Source organism: Andrographis paniculata, unplaced genomic scaffold (assembly GCF_009805555.1).
Source record: "Andrographis paniculata isolate CXL003 unplaced genomic scaffold, ASM980555v1 Contig37END, whole genome shotgun sequence".
Classification (NCBI taxonomy): Eukaryota; Viridiplantae; Streptophyta; class Magnoliopsida; order Lamiales; family Acanthaceae; genus Andrographis; species Andrographis paniculata.
Genome location: NW_026137570.1, coordinates 4,045,128 through 4,068,425, shown reverse-complemented (window position 1 = coordinate 4,068,425; position 23,298 = coordinate 4,045,128). Strand labels below are relative to the sequence as shown.

General features: G+C 39.0%; 1 protein-coding gene across 1 annotated transcript in view; it reads left to right on the top strand.

Moving 5' to 3' along the window:
* LOC127250239 (cytochrome P450 704C1-like) overlaps nucleotides 1-21,387 on the top strand; it is a 35,547-nt gene extending 14,160 nt beyond the window's left edge. Inside the window, exons 5-6 of the mRNA XM_051273409.1 lie at nucleotides 20,085-20,288; nucleotides 20,800-21,387. Of these exons, the coding sequence (XP_051129366.1) occupies nucleotides 20,085-20,288; nucleotides 20,800-20,997 (402 nt within the window). The 3' untranslated portion in view covers nucleotides 20,998-21,387. The remainder of the gene's footprint in view (nucleotides 1-20,084; nucleotides 20,289-20,799) is intronic.
* The last annotated feature ends 1,911 nt before the right edge of the window (nucleotides 21,388-23,298 follow it).

Here is a 23,298-nt window from a genome sequence, read left to right as displayed (position 1 = left end):
CGATAAGAATTATAAAATCTATCTATGAAAGCGACAAAGAAAACTTGTAAATTTTAACTATGAAAGCGATAAATTCTAACTAGGAAAGCGATAAAAGAAAACTGTAAAATTGGCGGATATAAGATTAGGCTTCTGGATCCTTTTTTTCAGAAATTCTATCATTGAACGAGTTTCTGAACCTCCATCAAACTAATATCTGCATTGGCCTACTGCAATACAGGCCCTTCGATATACGGTTTCAGTTTCGCTCCATTTACTAGGAAGGAGTTTCTTTCTCTTGGGGTTTCCAAATTATTGATCGTTATGGCTCCACTTGGCAGCACTTGCCTGACGATATACGGCTCAGTCCACCGTGACTTCAATTTCCCTGAGAATAAGTGGAACCTAGTGTCGTATAGAAGAACCTTGGATCCCACAGCGAATTCCTTCTTCTTCAACTTCTTGTCATGGTAGAATTTCATCATTTCCTTGTAGAGTTTAGCACTTTCATATGCAAGATAACGGAACTCAGTCAGATCGAGCAATCTTTTGGCGCGTTTCTCCTGTGCTGAGAGAAGATCAAAATTGAGATACTTGATGGCCCAATACGCGCGATGCTCGAGTTCCAGAGGTAGGTGACAGGCTTTTCCATATACAAGCCGATAAGGGGACATTCCGATTGGAGTTTTGAAGGTTGTTCTATATGCCCACAGCGCATCATCCAATTTCTCTGCCCAATTCTTGCGACTTTTATTTACTGTGGTCTGAAGGATGTGTTTGATTTTTCTATTTGAAACTTCCACCTGACCGCTCGCTTGTGGATGATAGGGGGTAGTTAGATGGTGGCGGACACCATATTGTTGAAGGCAGGATTGTAGCGCCTTATTCACAAAGTGGATGCCTTCATCGCTTATTATCGTTCTGGGGACCCCAAACCTTAGGAATATGGTATATTTTAGGAAGCGGATCACAGATCGAGCATCATTAGTGGTGAGCGCTTGCGCTTCAACCCACTTGCTTACGTAATCCACCGCCACCAGAATGTATAATTTCCCATTGAAAGGTGGAAAGGGACCCATAAAGTCTATCCCCCACACATCAAATATGTCCACAAACAAGACTCCAGTTTGGGGCATCTCATCTCTCTTCGAGATAGATCCCAATCTTTGACACTTGTCGCAAGATTTGGCAAAGACATCAGCATCTTTCTGTAGAGTAGGCCAAAAGAAGCCTGACTGCAAAACTTTGGCCGTTGTGCGCAGGCCAGCGAAATGCCCTCCTACATGGGACCCATGACATTCATTCAAGATCAGCGGGATCTCAGATTCCGTTACACAGCGACGGATTATCCCATTTGCGCCGATGTTGAACAAAAATGGTTTATCCCAAAAATAGTCCTTTCCTAAACTGAGCAATCTCTTCTTTTCCCTTTGTATAGTATGTGCTGGGAACTGTCTTGTAGTTAAGAAATTGGCCAGGTCTGCAAACTATGGCTCCTTCGCTTGCACCAGGAACAGCTTCTTATCTGGGAATTGTTCGTTGATTCCTAGAGATACGTCCTCTTCTTGCCTTAACCTATTGCCACATGATTCTCTTTTCCCCCTTCTTATCCCTGATCTCTATGTCAAATTCCTGGAGCAACAGAACCCATCTGATCAAGCGGGCCTTTGTCTCATTCTTCTCCATCAAATACTTGATAGCTGCATGGTCAGTGTGAACAATGGTCTTGCTTCCGATAAGATAGTCTAAATTTCTCGAAAGCGAAGACAATAGCTAGCAGCTCCTTCTCGGTTGTAGTGTAATTCTTTTGAGCGGAATCCAGTTATTTACTTGCATAATAGATGACATTCAACTTAGATTCAATCATTTGTCCTATTACAGCGCCGACGGCATAGTCGCTCGCATCCGTCATCAACTCGAATGGCTCACTCCATACTGGTGCTGAAATTATAGGAGCGGAGGTCAACTTCTCCTTCAGTACTTGGAAAGCCTCCTCACACTCGCTTGACCAGTGAAACTGAGAATCCTTGCACAACAGTGATGTAAGTGGTTGCGTGATTTGACTGAAGCCTTTGATGAAACGACGGTAGAACCCCGCGTGTCCAAGGAAACTTCGCACTCCTTTCTCATTCGAGGGTGCTGGCATCTTTTCGATTACACTAACTTTTGATCTATCCACCTCAATACCGGCATATGAGATCTTATGGCCTAAGACAATTCCTTCATTTACCATAAGATGATATTTTTCCCAGTTCAGTACGAGATCAGTCTCAATGCAGCGGAGAAGTACTTTTTCCAGATTGTTCAGGCATCTGGAAAATGTCTTGCCATATACCGAGAAGTCATCAATGAATACTTCTATACAAGAGTCCAGGAGATCGCTGAAGATATGGTACATACATCGCTGGAAGGTGACCGGAGCGTTGCAAAGCCCGAACGGCATCCTTCTGTAAGCCAAAGTCCCATATAGACAAGTAAATGTAGTCTTCTCACAGTCCTCCAGTTTGATGGGAATTTGATGATAGCTTGAGTAACCATTGAGGAAATAGTAGTATTCGTGACCTGCGAGCTTCCCAAGGCATTGATCAAGGAAGGGAAGTGTGAAGTGATCCTTCTTCGTGGCGGAAGTCATGAAGACCTCCCCCTCATCGCTTGTCTGTTCGACAAAACCTCATTTCTTGGGAACCACCTGGGTTGGGCTGACCCACTGGCTGTCACTGATAGGGTATATGATTCCTGCATTGAACAGCTTGATCACCTCCTTCTTTACTACCTCTTGCATATTTTCATTTAGTCGCCGCTGAGGCTGTCTGCATGGCTTAGCGTCAGCATCCAGCCTTATATGGTGCATGCACACCGCTGGGCTGATTCCTTTAATATCTGTGATCTTCCATGCAAATGCCGTTTTCCTTCTTTTGAGAAGTGAGACGAGCTGAGCCTCTTGGTCCGGCAACAGTGTGGCGGAGATTATCAGCGGATAACTCTCCTCCGGGCCAAGGAATATATATTTGAGGTGTTCAGGTAATTTTTTCAGCTCATCCTTTATGTTGGTGTCGCTGGCTGGTTCCCTCGTCGCTCGTTCAATGGATTCAGTGAGCGCTGGCGTGTCACCACTTGCCTCTGCTAAAGCCTCTGCAGCTTCCAGCTCAAGCGACCCGTTATCTGAAATTCCTTCCAGATTTTCAAGTGTAATAAAGCTCTCAAAAGTTGTTACTTCATTTAACTCATTGATAAAATCACAATTTTCTTCCTGAGGTTGACGCAATGCTGAGTTCACGGAAAATATGACTTTATCTCCACCGAAGCTTAATGAGATTTCGCCTTCGGCGACATTTATCGTGGCTTGAGCGGTGGCAAGGAAAGGTCTCCCTAGAATTATTGGAATTTCGCGATCCTCGCTCATTTCCATTATAATGAAATCTGCAAGGAAAATAAATTTGTTTACTTGCACTAGTACATCACGAATGATTCCTTTAGGTAATCTTATTGATTTATCGGCAAGCTGAATTACAGTTCTGCATGCTTCTAATTTATAAAGCCCTAATTTAGAGAAAAGCGAGAAGGGCATAAGATTGATACTTGCACCTAGATCACATAATGCCCTAATCGGCTCTAAATTTCCTATAGTACAAATAATAATGAAACTCCCAGGATCGCTTAGTTTCTTTGGGAGGTCCTCTTTAAATACGGCGCTGCACACACTCTCCAGCTGCACCGCTGCCCCTTCGTCAGGGAATGCCCACTTTCGGTTGATTATATCTTTGATAAACTTAGCGTAATGTGGCATCTGTGACAAAGTATTAGCAAACAGTATAGTAATTTGAAGACTACAAAAAGTGTGCACAAACTTATCAAATTCTTTGGAGTTGTTCTTCTTCCCAAGTCGTGTGGGAAAGGGGGCTCGAGCCAAAGGCTGAGCGGGACCCTTTTCCTTTGGTTCAGGCACCCAAGCGGCTGGTATCGCTCGAGGTTGGGATGGACCTTCCCTCTTAGTCGGAATTTGTATAACTTCATCCTGCACAGGCACGTTAGCAACAATAGGGTTAGGAGAATGATTAATACCTCTGTCTGGCAGCGGTGGTGATTGTGTCCGCTTTCCTCCCCTTGTTTCGATGGCCTTTGCTTGGTTCGGGACAATCTCGACTGTCCCAGGCAACGTTCCTTTCTGCTTTAGCTTCATAGCTTCAGTTATATGCCCGACTTGTATTTCCAGCATTTTGATCGAGGCAGAAGTATTTCGTTGGAACTCCTAATTTGCTCGCTCTATGTTCCTCCAGAGCTCCTCCAGACTCAGTGGTGCTTGGCCCGCTGTGGGAGGTTAAGCGAATGCAGGTGCCTGCTGCGGAAAGTGGGGGGCTTGAAAGTATTGCTGTTGATGTGGATAATGTCCCCCTTGATGATATTGTTGCGCAGCGAACTGTTGTGGTCTCTGAAATTGTTGCTGAGGACGCGGTCCAGCGGGGCCTTGAGCTTGCCCCTTTTGAAATTGCTGGAATTGAGGGGCATTTCTGCCAGCCATATAGTAGACCTCCGCTGGGTTCTGAGCCTCTTCAGTCGAGCACTCAGCAACCTGCGGACCTTGTTGGTCTTCAAAAGCTCTTTCCTCACATTCCGCGGCCTCGTGCAGCGCCTGTTTTCCTTTATTACGCAGGTTTCCTGCTTCATGAGCTTAGACAACTCCTTGACTTGGATCGACAAACTGTCGATCCTTGCATCGTGAGAAATGGAAGCAGGAACCTGGTATAGACTCCTCAATGGCTCGGGCCTGTTGGACTCTGGCCAACTTGACTGATTGGCCGCCATTTTCTCTATTAAAGCCCTCGCTTCTGAGGCACAACGCCCCATCAGCGAGCTTCCTGCCACTGCATCCAAGGACATTCTTAGTTCAGGAGTGATTCCTGAGTAGAAAATTTGTAGCTCCATGAAGTCCGGAATTTCATGATGAGGGCAGTTGCGGAGCAATTGTTTGAATCGGTTCCAGACTTTGGGAAGGGTCTCATCACTCGCCATCTTGAAAGTGAGTATTTCATTCCTTTGGCGAATGGTCTTCGATATAGGATGGTTTTTACTCACGAAGGCTTGTGCTGCTTCCTTAAAAGAGCCAGGAATGGGATAAAGGTTATCGAACCATTTCCTGGCTTCTCCGGATAAAGAGAATGGAAACAGTATCAGTTTTGCAGCGTCCTCCGTGATGCCGTGAGATTTGGAGTTGGCAGCTCTGAATCATCATTTGTCAGGACTCTTCGGCGTATCCTGTTAAAGTTCTGTAGATGCTCATAAGGGCTTTCGTTGAGCAGCCTATGGAATTGGCTCTGGCTCGCCAGGCTGACGAACGCTGGTTTTACCTCATAATGGCCAGAGCCTCTGGGTGCAGAACTTGTAATTAATGTATGATCCAGAAGGGACTGGTAGTGAACGTCCATGGGGACTTCAGCAAGCGGGCGTTCAGCAGCCCTGTGTCCTTCAGCCCTCTGGTAATGCTCAGCAGTAGGTGTTGGGGGAGTGATGGTAGCGGGTATCGCAGCGGTCTTGGCAGCTTGAGCCGCTTGGGAAGCGATAAATGCCCCCTGCGCAGCTTGAGCTTTCTCCACCTGAGTGAGGTGCGCTTGCAGCCCCGCCATTCCCTGTTAAATGCTATTGAGGGCTCTCATTAATTGCTCCTCAGTTGGTGTGAGCGCATGGGGAACGACAGTAGGGACCACAGTGGGGATGTAGAGCGGCACCTCCTGCGAAGATGCAGATGTGGCAGAGTTGGAAGATGTCCTAGCGGCAGTCTGGAAAGCTGGGACGACAGTAGAAGGAGCGGTGGCATTTCTTTGGTTCGCCATAAGTTGTTCTCGAACTTGCTCTCTGAACAGACGTCTCTGTGATCGAGTGGAAGGAGTAGGACTTGTGGGATGCTGAAAACGCTTCGGACCCCTACATGATGGTAGCCACATTAAAGAAAAAGTTAGCAAAATTAGTAAAAATGCAAAAATTATTACAAAGAATTTAAAAGTAATTTATGGCGTTTCAAAAGATCCTCAACCAGATGAAGTGCCAGCGGTAACCAGATGATCGGGATATGAGCGGAAGTGGGGACCAGATGAACGGGACATGGATGAATGGCTGTTACCGAGTGAACGGGAGATGAGCGAGCAGCACATTATATGTATACATATGTATATATATATATATAGATGAGCGACCGAGAGTGAAGGAGATATGTTGTGTCTGAACTGTGCGTTACTAAATGGATAGATTTCCCTGGAGGCAATGAGCGAGCGATGCAGTTGTGTTATCGGAAATTTATATATTTTACGTAAGCGGTGAGTAGGAAGTATTGTAATTATATAAACTGAATATAAAGAAATTATAACACTGGAATTTTTTACCTTAAGGGATTTATAACAAGACTTCAATGACACCCAAATTCAAGACATTATAAGAAAGAAACCCTACTGTCACTAGGAATCTCTGCGATCTAATTGACCACCGCCTATGTCCCGTTAATTTTCCCAAAATCTGTCTCATTAGTGGCTTTACCCTTTTGTTACCTCTTTTTAATCAAAATTGAATGCAGAACAACAGTTTAGCAAGTCGACAAGGCTCCCGCGTACTTAACTACATTGAACTACCTTGAGACCGCTTTTGGCGCATAACAAGGCTCAAATAATCAATTATTCTCTAGCTCTAAACCAGTGAAATGGAATTCTCTAAATTCAAACTTTATATAAGTGTGTAAAAATTGTGGAAGAATTGAGGATGAAGAACTGAATGATATTTCATTATCTACTACGAAAGCATGAAAAGAATAAAGCTACAAAGCTATAAACGAAAGCAGTAATCTAATCTAAGAAAGCTGTAAAGACTTGGCCAAGGGAGAAGGAAAATCCCTACTCCCTTGGCCATTCCTGTGGAGAACTCCTTTACAGGGTTTGGAGCTCTCGAAAACAGGAAGACGATTTGCTTGAGAGGTACTTGCTAAGAGTGTTTCTAATCGAAGTATCGATCTCTTTTACATAAAGATATCTGACCCTATTTATAGCAGGTGAAACGGGACAGTTGCAATCAGTTGTTGGGCAGTTCCAACCGCTAGGCAGTTAGGCGGTTACTGGTAGTTATTCTGTTGAAGCAGTTGCTGGTCATAACTCCCAGGGCGCTTGCTTTGATTGCACTGAACTGTAAGGGTGCAAATCTTCCTCGCTCGCCGAAGAGGTGGAGGGCATCAGCGCAGCTAGGCTCGCTTGTACTGGCTGGAAATGGAATGGTTGTACCGTTGCAGTTGGAACACTTAGTTGGAATCTGGTGATAATCTGCAGCGGTGGGTGCCTGGGCTGTCGCTTGCAAACGGGAAAGGTTGTCGCTTGCGGGTGGTGAAAGCTGCCGCTTACCTCTCATGCCTTAGTATTTTTCTGGATGTATTCTGGGCGCTTGCGAGCGGAGGTTACTGTCGCTTGTGGCGTCTGCCTTTTCTGGCACCAGACTACCGCTTAAAAAGGCAAAAATCATTAATAATCTCAACAACGAATTCTGGATCATGCCAAGCGATATATATCAATAATGTATGCCATTAATGAGTCATTGTGATGGTTTTTATACAGAAATTCGAGTAATACACACAGTTTTGTCAAGCTAAGAATATGCTCCTATTTGGAGTTATCATACTTCATCAGGAAAAACATCATCATACGTCTGCAATAAGTTAGAAAAACTAGATGGAAGTTTGTTAGAGTCATTCATGGAAAAATAAGAAGGTTTAGAAAGTAATAGCAAACAATGAACTCCATGTTCTAAGCGTAAAGCTTCCTTCCTACACATAAAAAGATTAGACCTCTCACTCTCGTGTTTAAGATTCCAACTGGTTTAACCCTGAATCACTACACTCGTAATTGATTTTTGAGTAGAAGGGTAGAGTATTTGAGAGTGGCTCGGGGGAGATGTATTTATTGGTGAGGATGAAGATTTGAGAGGTTCTGGGGTAGTTAGGCTATATGAAAGAGTAGATGCACTTGTATTCGGAGTACCTTTTGTTGCGGGTGATTCTAAGGAGGACTTCAAATTGGATTCCTCACATTGAGTTGATTCAGCGACATAGCCCACCATCTTGTTGTCTTTCTTTTGGTTCATTTTCTCTCTTGCTTCAGCGGCAAACTGCTTGTACAAGTATTTTTTATCTTCATTTACTTCTCGAGGACTCAACGGCTTTAGAACTATGATCCGTTCGGCATGTGTGGAAGTATATCGATTACGGCGGCCATCATGTACAACTTGTCAAATTACCATGGTCTCCCAAGCAAAATATGACATGCTTGCATTGGAACTACATCGCATTTTACCTCATCCTTGTAACCTTGTAGATCAATTCCCACCAACACTTGTTTGGTGACGTTGATTTCCCCACAATTATTGAGCCACTGTAGTTTGTACGGCCTCGGATGCAAATTCATCCTCAAATTAAGTCTTTTCACTGCGAGGTCATTAATGACATTGGTACAACTACCACCGTCAATGATAAGACTACATACCTTAGTCGCGATCTTACACCTTCCATGGAATAAATTTTCGCGTTGTTCGGCATCTTCAACCTCCTTTGGAAGAGTGCTAAGAGCTCGGAGAGTGACTAACGTCAAATTGGACTCCGGTATGGATTCTACAGCTTCCTGGTCGTAGGAATTTGCCTCATTGACCTCTTCAGTTTCTAATTCGGATTTGTACTCACCGGAAATCGTAAGAACCATAGTACGCTTATTTGGACATTGATTCGCAAAATGTCCTCGGCCTTGGCATTTGAAACATAACACATTTCGGCTACGGGTGGTGTTCTTTGGGGCGTTTGTTGGCGGCTTAGGGCGCGTCGAATCAACTCCCGCTACCTCTTTTCCTTTGTTGATATGTTGTGAAAGCGGCGCTTTAGGCAAACCTACAATTGGAGAAGGTTTAAACGATTACCTTGCATCCGCTTTGATTTTAGTTGCTTCTCCACCTTTATGGCCAAGTGTACCATCTCCTCGAGGTCCACGTATTGGTACATCTCTACCGCATCAGCAATATCTCTTTGAAGCCCATTCGAGAATCTAGACATCGTTTGCTCCTGATCTTCATGGATATCGGCTTGTAGAAGAAGTGTTTCAACCTCCTTATAGTACTCCTCCACTGACCGCGACCCTTGTTGTATACTCTGCAATCTCCGCAATACTTCATGATGGTAATGAGGGAGAACAAACCTCTTTCGTATGAGTGTACGAAGTTCTGTCCAAGTACGCACTGGAGCCTCTCTATTTCTACGGCGGTTGATGCTCAATTGGTCCCACCATGCAAGCGCATAATCTGAAAACTCCATTACGGCCACGTGGAGTTTTTGTTGGTCAGTTAATTGTTGAACATCAAAGATTAGTTCTAACCTTCGTTCCCATTGCAAAAATGCTTCAGGGTCGGATTTTCCTTGGAACGGTGGCACTTGGAACTTGATCAAGTTGATAGCCTCATCTCTATCCCGTCGGTGATGGTTATTATGATGCCTAGGTCGTTCCCAATTTCCTTCAAACTCCTCATCATGGGGTTCATCAAAGTTGTGTGGGGGCAGGGGCCAGATGTTGCGTCTTGGCCTCAAATGCGGTTGAACATCATTTCGCCTCTGAGCTTCAGGTAACTGTCGGATATTCTCTTGTAACTTTTGTTGATTCTCTTCCAGTTGATCCATCCTATTGTTCATCAACTCCAATCCAGAATGGTGAAGAGTTTTGAACTCTTGTGGAATAGTATTGAGAAGACTTTGTACATCAATTTGTTGAGAATTGGATCCTTCACCCCCTGCCATTAGAAATAGAAGAAAAAAAAAAGAAGAAAATAACCTCACTAGAACTCTCGTGTATCACTCCACACCTTATGTACCTCTCCATCTCGCAAAAAGGACTCAAATCAAATCGATGGAATTCTCCCGAAGACGATAGCCAAAAAATCCAAAGCAGTAGTGAAAACAAAAGAAATATAAGTTCAGAATGAAGACAGAAGACAAATAATCTAAATAGATTTTTTTGTTTTGTTTTTTTTTTATAAAAGAAAAGATTATTCGAGAACTAGAAGTAAATAACAAATATCTTGATATTTGAGAAGAACTTTTTTTTTTGTTTTTTTTTCCCTTTTTTTTTCAAGTAAGAACCGTGATATCAATCAAGAGATTGTATCAACTTGGCTCTGATACCAGATGACACGGCCCAGCTGCGTATAATTATAACCAATATAATTTTCTTACCCACAAAGTTCAATAGAACAAATGAATTAAGAATATGTATAAAAGAAAAGAGAAGGAAGAAGAAAAGATAGTGCAGAGAATGTGACTTAGTATGGATGATAACCAACTACGAGAATAAGTCTCGGACCTGAAATCAATCCATAGGTAAAACACAAACAATAGGCTAAATCCTACTACAAAGGATTGGAAGCCACGAACCGATGGAATCACTCCAAAGACCCGATTTGAGATTCTAAATGCGAGGAAATCACTTCCTAACACTAGAAAATTATAAAAGTGAAATTCAATTCAAGATGTAAAAAAAGTTCCCATTACAATGATAGGCAAAGACCTTATATAGAGGTCCTTGAGGAAAATAAAAGGCAACAAATAATAAATGAAACAAACCAAAAGGTAAGTCTAACTATAACGAAATAAATAATTAGGGAAGTTTTAGATATAGAATTATACTATATGGAAACTTATGATAAAAAGAAATATATATTAAGGTATTTCTAGAAGCCTCCATAATAAGTGATGATTCCCTTGATAATCTTTCATGAGTAGCGATTCTCTCCATAAGTGATGATTCCCTTGATATACTTCCATGATTAGTGATTCTCTCCAAAAGTGATGATTCCCTTGATATACTTCCATGATTAGTGATTCTCTCCATAAGTGAGGATTTCCTTAATATACTTCCATGATTAGTGATTCTCTTGATCTTTCAATTGGAATTCTTGTGGGTCCCATTGAAGGAGCGTTAGGTGAGGGCTAAGTGGTCTCCAAGCATCATCCTTAAAATGATTCTCCATGAAAAATCATCTGATCAATGCAGTGACGGATTTTTGAAACTGACGAGCTCGGCTTCGAGTGATGGGTTCCACAGGCATTTGAATGCTTGAAGATTGGACGTCCTCGTCAAAGCTTATGCATATACTATTCATCAAATTATTTCAATGCATGATATAGAGCATGGAAAGATTTAGGACCTTTAGTGATGGGTACACATACCCAAACTCCTCCTTAGCATCTCGAATCTTTTTGAATCAAGTCCTTTGATGAGGATATCAGCCTGTTGCATGGATGTCTGAACATACTGCAGATCACATGTTCCATCTTCCACTAATTCATGAATGAAGTGATATCGGATATCAATGTGCTTTGTGCGATTGTGTTGGACTGAATTTTTTTAAATGTCTGTTGCACTTATGTTGTCACAATGAAAAGTGAAGCTTTCTTGGCTAAACCCATAGCCGTTCAACATCTGCTTCATCCAGATAAGTTGTGAGCCACCACTTGCTGCAGCAACATATTCCGTTTCTGCAGTTGACAGAGCGATGTTGTTTTGCTTCTTCGATAACCAACTTATAAGATTATGTTTTAGGTAAAAAACAGTCACCTGAGGTGCTTTTCCCGACCATTATTATATCCAGCCCAATCGGAGACAGTAAATCCAATCAAGTCCACCGATAATCCCTTTGCATACCATAGGCCAAAATGAGTTGTGCCCTTAACGTATCGAATGATCCTTTTGACCGCGTTGAGATGTGCCTCCTTGGGATTTGCGTGAAATCGGGGACACACACATATGCTGAAGAAAATATCTGGTCTATTGGCCGTGAGGTAGAGTAAGCTTCCAACCATGCTCCTGTATAATTTCTGATCAACTGAATTTCCAGAGTCACCTTTTGACAATTTCTCATGTAGTCCCATCAGAGTCCGAATTGCTTTTGAATTCTCCATGCCGAATTTTTCTACAAGGTTTTGAGCGTATTTACTCTGACAAAGAAATATCCCATCTTTACACTGTTTGATTTGCAGTCCCAGAAAGAAGTAACATCTCAAATTCCGTTGACATAAATCAACGAATTCATTCTTCAAGACATTTGAAGTGGTTCCAAAGACGATGTCATCCACATAGACTTGAGTAATTAGGATATCATTTCTAGCATGTTTAATCAACAATGTCTTGTCGATTGAGCCACAAACATAATCAAGAAGGAATGACGATAAACGATCATACCAAGCCCTTGGAGCTTGCTTGAGCATAGAGTGCCTTATGAAGTTTGTAGACATACTCCGGATGAGTTGGACTCTCAAATTCCTTTGGTTGAGCAACAAAGACTTCGTCTTTGATCCATCCATTTAAAAACACTGCTTTCACATCCATTTGGAATAGTTTGAACTCAAGAGTGCATGAAATGGATAGAAGCAAACGTACCGCCTTAATCCGAGCAACGGGGGCAAAAGTCTCATCTTAGTCGAGTTCTTCAAGCTGAGAATAACCCTGGGCGACCAGCTTAGCCTTGTTTCTGATGACATTTCCTATCTCATCGGTTTTATTTCGAAAAATCCACTTGGTGCCAATCACATTGGCATTTGATGGTGGTTGAACCAGCTCCCACACTTTGTTTCTTTCCAACTGAAGTAATTCTTCCTGCATGGCTGTGATCCAGTATTCATCCTCGAGTGCTTCATCAACGTTTCTAGGCTCCTCTTTGGACATGAAGCAACTCATCCCAGCGAGATCTCGAAAATTGATTGTTTTACTTCGAGTCATCCTTTCTCGTTGAGGGTCTCCAATAATGGCATTAGAGGGATGATACCTGATTATTCTTGGTCTCCTTTTTACCTCAGTTTCTGGTTCATCTTCCTCACCAGATGGTTGTTCATGGTTGGTATGATCAGCCTCTGGATCATACTCAATTTCGACTGCAGCTTCTTTTGATTTCTGATTTTTCTTTTCAACGTATGCTTCAACATCAGAATCATTGTCTTCTTTGTCCTTCAGGCCATCATTAAATTTCACATTTGAGGATTTCATCACCTTTTTGCTTTTTAAATTGAAGACGCGATATGCCTTGCTATTTATGGAATACCCGAGAAATATGCATTCCTCTGCCCTTGCTTCGAATTTGCTAACAGGTTGTCTGTCCTTCAAGAAGGTGTGGAAGTAGTGAATGATAGGCTTTCTTCCCTTCCATATCTCATAGGGGGTAGACTGAGTGTGCAGCCTCCAGTAGATTCGGTTAATGATGTAACAAGCTGTACTCACTGCTTCGGCCCACAAGTTCCTTGAGACAGATTTGACATGCATCATGGTTCTAGCCATCTCTTGAAGTGTTCTATTCTTACTTTCTACCACACCATTTTGTTGTGGTGTCATTGGAGCTGAGAACTCGTGAAAGATCCCATACTTGCTGCAGTAAGCATAAAAAAGTTGGTTCTCAAACTCTCTGCCATGATCACTCCTTATCCTTGCAACCTTAGACTGCTTTTCATCTGAAATTTGGTTGCACAGCTTCTCAAATGCTTCGAGGGTATCACTTTTTTTTTTTTTTTTTTTTGAGAAAGTTCACCCAAGTGAACTTGGAGAAGTCATCGACGACAATAGGTATATACTTCTTTTCAGCAACACTCTCGACTTTGGTTGGCCCCATTAAGTTCCAGGCACCTGTCTGTTGCAAACTGTTCAGTTAATTTGTGGACTGCCCTGCTCTGCTTTCCTTTGCAATAATCTACGCAAAATAATCTTTCTACCTTAGACAGCCTGGGCAGACCCCGAACAGTTTCCAATTTGCTCAACCGAATCAAATCATGCATGTTCACATGCCCAAGTCTAGAATGACCTAAGGACATCTCATCTTTCTTGATTGAAAAAGCAACTTCTGTTCTTATTTTCATGATGTAGCAATTATTCTTAGACCGAAATCCAGCCATCATATGTCGATTTCCATAATAAACTTCACAGAATTTTTTGGTAAAATTTACCTTCAAACCTTCGTCACAGAGCTGGCTGATGCTAATAAAATTGGTGTTGAGATTTTCCACCAAGAAGACCTTTGACAAGTTGTGCAGTCCATCAACTTGTAAAGCACCATATTCAGTAATCTTGCCTTTGACTCAATTTCCATAAATCACATGTCCACAGTCAGCTTCCTGGAAATCAGAGAGGAGATCTCTTTGATTTTTCATGTGTCTCGAGCATCCACTGTTGAAATACCAAGTCTTCCCTTCATCCCAACGAGCCGTGGATAGAGCAACATTGCACACATTTGTCAACTTCTTGGGCCTCTATTCAAGTATGATATTTATCCTATTTTTCATCTTTTCCGAAGGCCAAGAAATCTTCTTTCCTCTGAATAAATCATGAATGACTCCTTCACACCAATCAGCCTCGTGTCCAATGATTCCACAGTACTTGCAGTTCACAGGTTGTCTGAACGATTTCTCAACTACCTCATGCATTCTGTTTATCTGTTGCGGTGTTGTATTGGTTGATTCTTCCAATAAGCCACCTTTCACAAAAACAGTTTGATTGCTTTCAGTACCATGTTTGTATCCAAGCCCATGACGATCACCACCAAAAGGTTTACCGATGGAAAGAACCTCATCGAGCTTCTCTTTTCCTTTCCTCATGTGGGTATTTTCTTCAAGAAGTTTGAAATTTGTTGATATTAGGTCAGCTATTTTTGCAAGATCGTTCTTGAGAAGTTGATTTAGCTTCGAATTTTCATCTGCAAATTCATCATTTTCTTTTCGCATATTGTGATTTTCTTGGGTGAGGGCATTATTCCATGCATCTAGTTCATCAACACGATCCTTCAGCCTTTCATTAATGGAGATCAATACTTTCTGCCCTTTCACCATTTCTTTGTATTTCTCTAACAATTTCGTCGCAATCCATCTCTATGAGTATCAGCATCAAAGTTGGATCAAATCTCTTATTTGGTTTTCAAAGTGAAGGCTACTACCTCTTCTTCATTACCATCAGAATTTTGTGACACAGATTGATCATCTTAATCTTCTTCATCGTTGAGAGTCACTTCCATAGCCTTAATTTATTTCCTCAAAGCCGTAGGGCATTCGGATTTCAGGTGTCCTAAGCCATTACATCCATAGCATATCACATTGGCTGAGGCGTTCAAATTTTGAGAGACTTGAAACTTTCTTTTCCGCTCAGGCTCAAAGGCAACAGGTTTGCTCTGAATGTTTTGCTTCTGCTCATTTTGAGGCGGTCGTCTGTTGGTCGTTCGGATCTTTTACTGATTACTGATATGCCCGGTTTGCCGCTTCAATTTCCTTGCCCTCTGTTGTTGTAATATTTTTAAAATTTGATCCGAAAGAAATGAAATATCATCCTCATCCACTTCATCAGCATCAATATCCTCAACGGTAAAACCAACTCCTTTGTTTGGCTGCAACTTCAAATGGTTCAGCTCATAGTTTTGGAGAATCCCAATCAAAGCATCAAGAGACATTGTTTTGATTTTCTCTATTTCTTCGAGAGCAACCACCTTTGGTGCAAACCTCTTTGTGATTGTTCTTAACATCTTATTGACGAGCTTTCTTTCTTTATAAACGAAACCGAGCATGTGTGCTTGGTTGATGATGTCTTTGAATCGACTGCTAAAGTCGAAGATAGTCTCATCTTCCTTCATCTTTAGGCTATCGAACTGACTTTCCACCATTTGTAACTTTGTGGCTCACACCTTATCAGACCCTTCAAAAGTCACCAACAAAGCATCCCAAGTAACTTTCGCAGTTGTGCATTTCGAGATGATTTTGAAAAGAAATTATCTACTCCATTGAAAATGGCGTTAAAGCTCTAGAGTTGGCATTGCTCATATCTTTTTCTTCAGCTGTGTATTGAGTTTTCGGCTTTGGAACAAGCGGAGCCGGAGTATCTCTACCAAAAATTTCAATAGCCTCGGCAAGCTTCATGGGTGGTGTCCATCCATACTCGACTGAATCCGAAGCTTCATCACTGATGGACATAATGTACACCTTCATTTTCACCTTCCAATATATGTAGTTCGATTCATCGAACAATGGTGGTCTTGACGTCGAGCTTCCGTTCTTTGACATCTTTAAGTAGATCTCTCATCCTTAATCTTTTGAAGAGTTGGCTTTCATACCAATTGACGGTCCCACAAGATGTATTTTTACACCTTAAACTCCAATTCTGATCACTCTTAAACGATCAGCGAAATGGAATGCAAACTCAAAAGGTTTACTGTGTTAAGAGTGATGTTGTCTGCTTGAGATTCGAACAACAAACAAGCAACAAAAAGTGCAGTGCAGAGTGAATTAAAACAAACAGCACATCGAAGTTTGTTGACCCAGTTCAGCCCTTAATCGACCTACATCTGGGGGTACCAACCCAGGGAAATTCCACTATAAGAAAAGCAGGAGCTAGATACAAAAACTCCTCACACACACTTCACAAATCAACAGCCACAAACCCAACTAAAATGTATTGGTTTCCCTACCACATACAAGTGCATCTTCCTTCGCAAAGGCAAGCATGCAAGGCCTCGACCTCCATTGGTTGTGCTATGAAATAGGACGTTGTTGTAGGTAGCTTGTCACCTCCTCCTCCTTTAACTCTCCTTGGAATCCCGTTTGAACCAAACAAACACTCGGCAGTTTGTCGACACAGCAGACTGTTGTGATTCCTTCAGGATGTGATTTTGGCTTCAAATCTCCAGCAACTTCGACAAGAATCAGGCCCAATGTAATAGATAAAAATCCTCCCAGATTTTTCTACTCAAAACATGGTCTAACCTCCCACAAAAATCCCTCAAAATAAAAGAGAACACTCCCCCTCAACTAGAAGTGAAAATCAACTATTATACCATGGGATTTAGGCTTTCCCTTCGGTGAAGATTAGTAGAACTCTTCAAGTTCTCCCTCTCTACTTAGAACACGAAAGATATTACATTTTCTCTCTTAGAAAATTATGAAAGCCCCAATTTTCACAATTCCATGGTTAGTGTATATATATACATACACAAACCCACTTCTTCCAATCAACATTCGACAACAAATGGACTCAAAATGGTCAAATATGCCAAGACACATCTCATGACACATATCTATCCATATGGGATGAAATTGATATGTCAAACTCCACATAAATGCCTAGAAGGAAGAGATAGTCAAATATTACTTCTTTTTGTAATGGGTGTTGGAAACCTTTTTCTTCTTTTATTTTTGACCTTTTAGCATGCAATTTTGTGGATCAAAGCCCTTTTGTCTTTATATGAAGTAGGACGGTGAGATATATATATATTTTGTCTCACTTTGAAGCTTTTTCAATGACCAGAACATCAGACCTTGATGAAACGGACTGAGTCTTCCTTCCTTTTTCTTCATTTCTTTTTGACTTTCCATTTTGATGCAATCACGAGGGACAAGGTATTTTGTCTTTGATTACAGTTGAACATTGAGATAAACAATTTATCTAATGTTGGAGCTTTTCAAAGACCAATATATCAGATCTTGAACCGAGCATCAAGAGCATATTTGAAGACATGCAGGCATCATCAACTTGGTTGTCTAATATGTTTGCGGATCCAAAAAGGGTAGTGTCCCTTCCTTGTGCCTTTTGTCAATGAAACAAACAGGATTTCAATTGTTTTTTATCTCTTAAAAAGATTTTTTCCAATTCAAAATATGTGGAAAAACATTCTACATCAGCAGCCATCGTAGACAATTTAGCAGCCACACATGCACCAGTTGGTTGTATGAACATTTTGCGGATCTCCAATACATCAAACAAAATTTCATACCAACAAGATTTTTGCTGTCCTTGATCTTCTATATTATGGGGAGTTTATTCCAGATTTTAAAGATCTGTTTGTATTTGCCTGGGAATAATCACATTATTAGCCCTTATGATACCTCTGAGTTAAGTTGAGTTTCAAAAAATTGAATAAACTACTTATGTCAATAATGTGCATATTCTTTTTCGAAAGCCCACTTGTTGAGTTGACCTATGGGCCAGTTTAAATCCCGATACACCCAACTTGCATGGTTTGCGGGCCGGGATTTTACAGTCCCACGTGGAAATCTTATTTCTATTTTAGTCCTTAGAAAAGTTGGTTGCAAATAGTGAAACAATCTATAGAAGTTTTAGTCCCACAAATCCAGGATTGTTAGAATTTTACAAATAAAAATATGCAGTATCCTGTCACAATTTTTTAATAATCTCTTTAGATTAAAATCACTAAATTTTGACCCATGAGTGCAGCCAACTTGAGATCATGTGACTAAATAGTATTTTGCACCAGAATGGCATTAAATTACAAATTAACACTTTTCAAGAGATGAAAGTATGATTTTTCTTATTTGGTAGTATGATTGTAGCATCCCGTCATATCGCAGCCAGTTGGGTATGCTATTTGATCTTAAATTGGCTCTCAACACGGGTAACCATTTTGAAACTATCTCAAGTAAACTCATTTAACTTTGAACTGTTATTGGGTAGACTTTCGAAAAAAAATGTGCACCTTGTTGATATGAGTTGTATCACTTCTAGTTAATATATAGATATATATATATATATATCAAAATTTTAAAGTTACATATTCCTTGAATCTTGATCATCCAGTAGCCCAAGTATCTTTTCTTTGGGAGACAGTTGATTAGTTATATAAGTGTTGGTAGGAGGTTGATTAGTTCATCAAGGTTTAACTGTGATTTCCAGCGAAATTTGGTACCATCTGTGACGCTCTGGCTTCATAGACACTAGACTGGCTTTACGAATTAACACAATTGATCTTTCCAAGAGGTCACCATTTCTAAAATTTCTCTAAATGTGTCATACCTAGCTTTGAAATTATCTTTAAGGGCTTCCAAAAAGAATGATTCACCTTATTGATACAAGTAGTCATGTCACTCCACTTATTTCAATCCTGCCCCCCACCGGCCACCTGTTTTACTTGATGTCTAATTTTAGCTATTGCTTTATTGGGGAGTTCTGGTAAGAAAGGTCTGTGATTATACTGGATCACATAAAGAAAATGTTGAGAAAGAAAAGCATTTTTCTGGGTATTTCAGCTATATAGGCAGTTTGGCTTTATTTTTTGGAAAGTAGGAATTATTGTTTCTTTGTGAGCTTGACTTGAAAATAATTAGTTCGGTAATGAATCGCTTGTGATGCACAGCTCATTAGGGAAATATTTATTATAAAACCAAAGAAAGGAATCGCAACAGTATGTGACATTTGGTTTTAAACCCCACTTCCTTCCTTTTTAGTGTGGAGTTGATCTTGAAAATTCATCAATTTGGGTTTTACTATTGTCAGGATTACAGTTGCTTCTTTCCATTTTATATTCACTTTTAACTTTTGAAAATTTTAGCTGTTGAAAATACCACTATGCCCTTTTAATCCGGTTTGCTGGATAACGATCCACCGTTGCTGTGTGTGCAATAATTGTGATGCATCTTGCTTATGTTTGATACATGCAGTGGACAAAGATTGACAGGCGTTGCTTACTGATGCCTGAAAATTGAGAGAATGTGTTTACTTGATTTTTTCGATTTGATTTTTGGTTTTTGTTTATACAGTAGTTTAGATGTGATATCTTGTGAGAGGAAATAATATACTGAAATTGTAAAAGATTGAATAGTAAAAATAAATGAAACAAAACTGAACTCCAAGGAAACAAAAGTGCATGTTCACAAGGAAGGTCCATATCAATTTTAATACAATAGTTTTAATTTTTCGTCCTTCTGTGTCTTTTCTAGCCAAAGTGACAATTATTGTCATAAAAGATTTCTGGTTGCCAAAATTATTGAAGTACATTAATACAGAGTTAGATGATGCAACATAAACCTCTATGTCGAACTTCAATTCATGTAATATCATGTGACTAAAATATGTAAGTTTTGATGGTTCTACATATCGTGGGATTACAGTTGTTTTTGTTTACTGTTGGATCAATAAGTACAATCCTCACAATTTTAGCGAGATCAAAATGTTAATTATTTAGGGTGTAGGACCATATATGTTATTTCGCCAAACTGACTCGGAAAATGATTGATTTTAAATTTGTGTCATTAAAAGTGTGTTTGCTTTGCTCATATTACATGCCATGAATAGGATGCAAAAGTGTGCTTGTCCGATGACACAATGCCGGATGGATTCAGTTTGAAGAAAGGTGATATGGTGGCTTATCAACCATATGCAATGGGAAGGATGAAATTCCTATGGGGCGACGATGCAGAAGAGTTTAAACCTGAAAGATGGCTAGATGATAATGGTTGCTTCCAACCAGAGAGTCCCTTCAAATTTACAGCTTTCCAGGTTTGTGGCTTAAAATTCGAATTTGCTTATTCTTAAAATCAATTTCTCTTTGAAATCACATGTGTGAATTGAAGTCTATGTTTAGATAAGAATTTTGGAAGTCTTCGAGGTCAGTTTACACTAACGATTTTAGAACTACAGTAGATTTTTAAAAAAATATCCGATCAAATATATTCTTTTTCTTATAAACTATCACATTAAATACTAACTCCAAAACTCTCTATTTAAACGGTGGATTGCAGATTATAAAAAGTTGAGTATTTGATGTGATATTTTGACATTTGATATTTGATGTGATATTTTTTCTAAAAGTTGTTGATTGATAAATAGTGTCAAAATTCCAGTAGTATTTATATAAACAGAGCTGACTCCATATCCCATAGTCCCAATATGTAGTTTAGGAAGCCTTCAATACGCTCATCAAGTTATTGATTTTGAATGCAAATTTATCTGTCGAATATATGCATACGGGGTTGAATCTAAAGAAAAACAAGCTGTGATTGATGAACAGGCCGGTCCACGTATATGCTTGGGGAAGGAATTTGCTTACAGACAGATGAAGATATTCTCGGTGGTTCTGCTGAGGTTCTTTGTCTTCAAATTAAGCGACGAGAGGCGGACAGTGAGGTACCGTACTATGATCAACCTTCACATCGATGGTGGACTAAGCGTGCGTGCCTTCCACAGACAAGGTTATAAATTCTCATGAATCTTGTATGCATAAATACCGTTATTTGGGATCGCTGTGTAGTTGTTGTTCCAAGCATTGTGTGTCATTCGGACTTGTAAACCGAGTTGTACAACTCAAATAGTTCCAAAAATAACTTGTGTCAATCTTTTTTTTTTTTTTTTTATTTTTTTATGACGTGAGAATCCGCCGCTGCTACTGAAAATGCGCACTATAGATCTGGAGGTGTTGAGGTTTGAATCCATGACAAGTTCACTTCCCACACCACCAGGCCAACTCTTTAAGCGACTTGTGTCAATTTTATTTTCTTAAGTTTCGAGTTGCTAACGAGCCTGATTGAATCTAGCTTTTCATGATTGAGTTTTGCTCGATATGAATTCCAGCTGTGCTAGTGTTTGTTTGCTAATAGATATTATTTGAAGTTTTTATTGAACTTTTATTGTTAATTTTTTTTTTCTTTATGTTTGAATCAATTCAACTAGTAAGTTATTTTGTATTTTATTTAATTTTTAAATATAATTTCAATCATTTATTATTATTATTATTGAATTTTGAGTAAAAATAAAAATTTAGTATAATATCATAATAATATATATTTATTAAAAATAAAATAAAATTTTAGAGGTCATTTTCAATTCACAAATTTCATTTATATAATTTTAACTTTGAAAACGATTCCAACCTTCAAGTTTTTTTTTTTTTTTTAATGAATATTCTTCTAATATTTTATTTTATGTACTTCCTCCGTTTCAATACAATAGTGTTGTTTACTTTTTTTTTTCGTCTCAAACCAATAGTTTTATTTCCATAAATAATCATATCATAGTAAAACTATATCTACTTTTTCATTATTATTACCCACTATTTTTTACACTGATATACTCGCAAGGGTAAAAAATTATTTATTATTATTTTTTACCAACTATCAATATATCCAACACAATAAGACTATACTTTTGGGACAGAGGGAGTATTATTTTAAATAATATTTTATATTTACAATTCACCTTAAATTTTTATATAATTTATATAATTATTACTTAATAATTATGTTTATAATATAATAAAATAATTATATTTTATTCAAAAGAATAATGTTAAAAGTTAAATACTAGAACAAACCTTACATTAAATACGAGAAATTATACTCTTTATTGATTTTAAATGTATATTTTATGTAATTAAATATTTACTTTTATGTATATTTAAATGTCTATTTTTTCACTTTTGTCTAACCCTTTTATTTTGTCAATTTTTTTTTGGAAAAAAATTATTACATTTTAATCTCATTTTAATTTTTTTAACTTATATTTTTTTTTAATTTTAATCAGATTAATTAGTTATCTTACACGATACTTATTTTTACAAATACATTCTTAATTATTTACTAATTATATTTTTCATAAATTTTCGTGTCTACAGTAAAGTAGACACCATAGCCGAGACGGAGGGAGTAACATTTTTCATTTAAAAATATAAAATATTGACAAATGTTAGGTAAATATGGAGCGAAAATAGAGATAAGATAAATCCAAATTGAAACCGAATAACATATTAGAAAATAGATTCAAGTTTCGCATTGCGCACGATCTCCTTGGGATAAATTCGGTCCGCCACCGATTATTTCCCAAGATAAAACGATCCACGCGAGCAAAAATAGGCATGACCCAAAAATCCAATCCAAATTCGACACGAAAAATCGTGTCTGAGTCTAAAAAATAGGTCCAAAAAATTTCAGATAGTGCTTGCCCGGCACGAGTATGAATCGGGCTGTGTCCCGGCCCATCAAGGTCGGGCCATGTTTGGCCCAATCCAATTTTTAAATTAAATAGAATTTATAAAAAAAAATTATAAATATACTAAAAATAAACTTATGTTAAAGAATAAAGATGTAGTTCAATATTTAGGGGTGTTTTGACTATTAGATGCTAGCTTATTTGATTACTTGTTAGCTATTAGCTGATTAGATTAGTTGTTAGCTGTTAGCTTATTCGATTAGCTGATTTGACTAGCGGATTCAGTTAGTTGTTTATGCTAAAGTGTTTGGTAAAATAGTTGTTTGATATTAGTTGTTTATATGCAAAATGATAATTAAAGACATATTGTATTTTATTTTAAAAATATTTAGTTTTTTTTTTTTTTTTGGGTATAGGATTTTTTAGAATTTTTATTATTATTTATTGAAAATTATGAAAGTTCTATTAAAAATATCTATTTTTGTTATTTTTTAAAGAAATTAATGTATTTTTATTAATAAAAATATGAACTTTTTTTCATTAGAAATCGTGTATAAAAATTATACATATTTTTTTTATTAAGTTA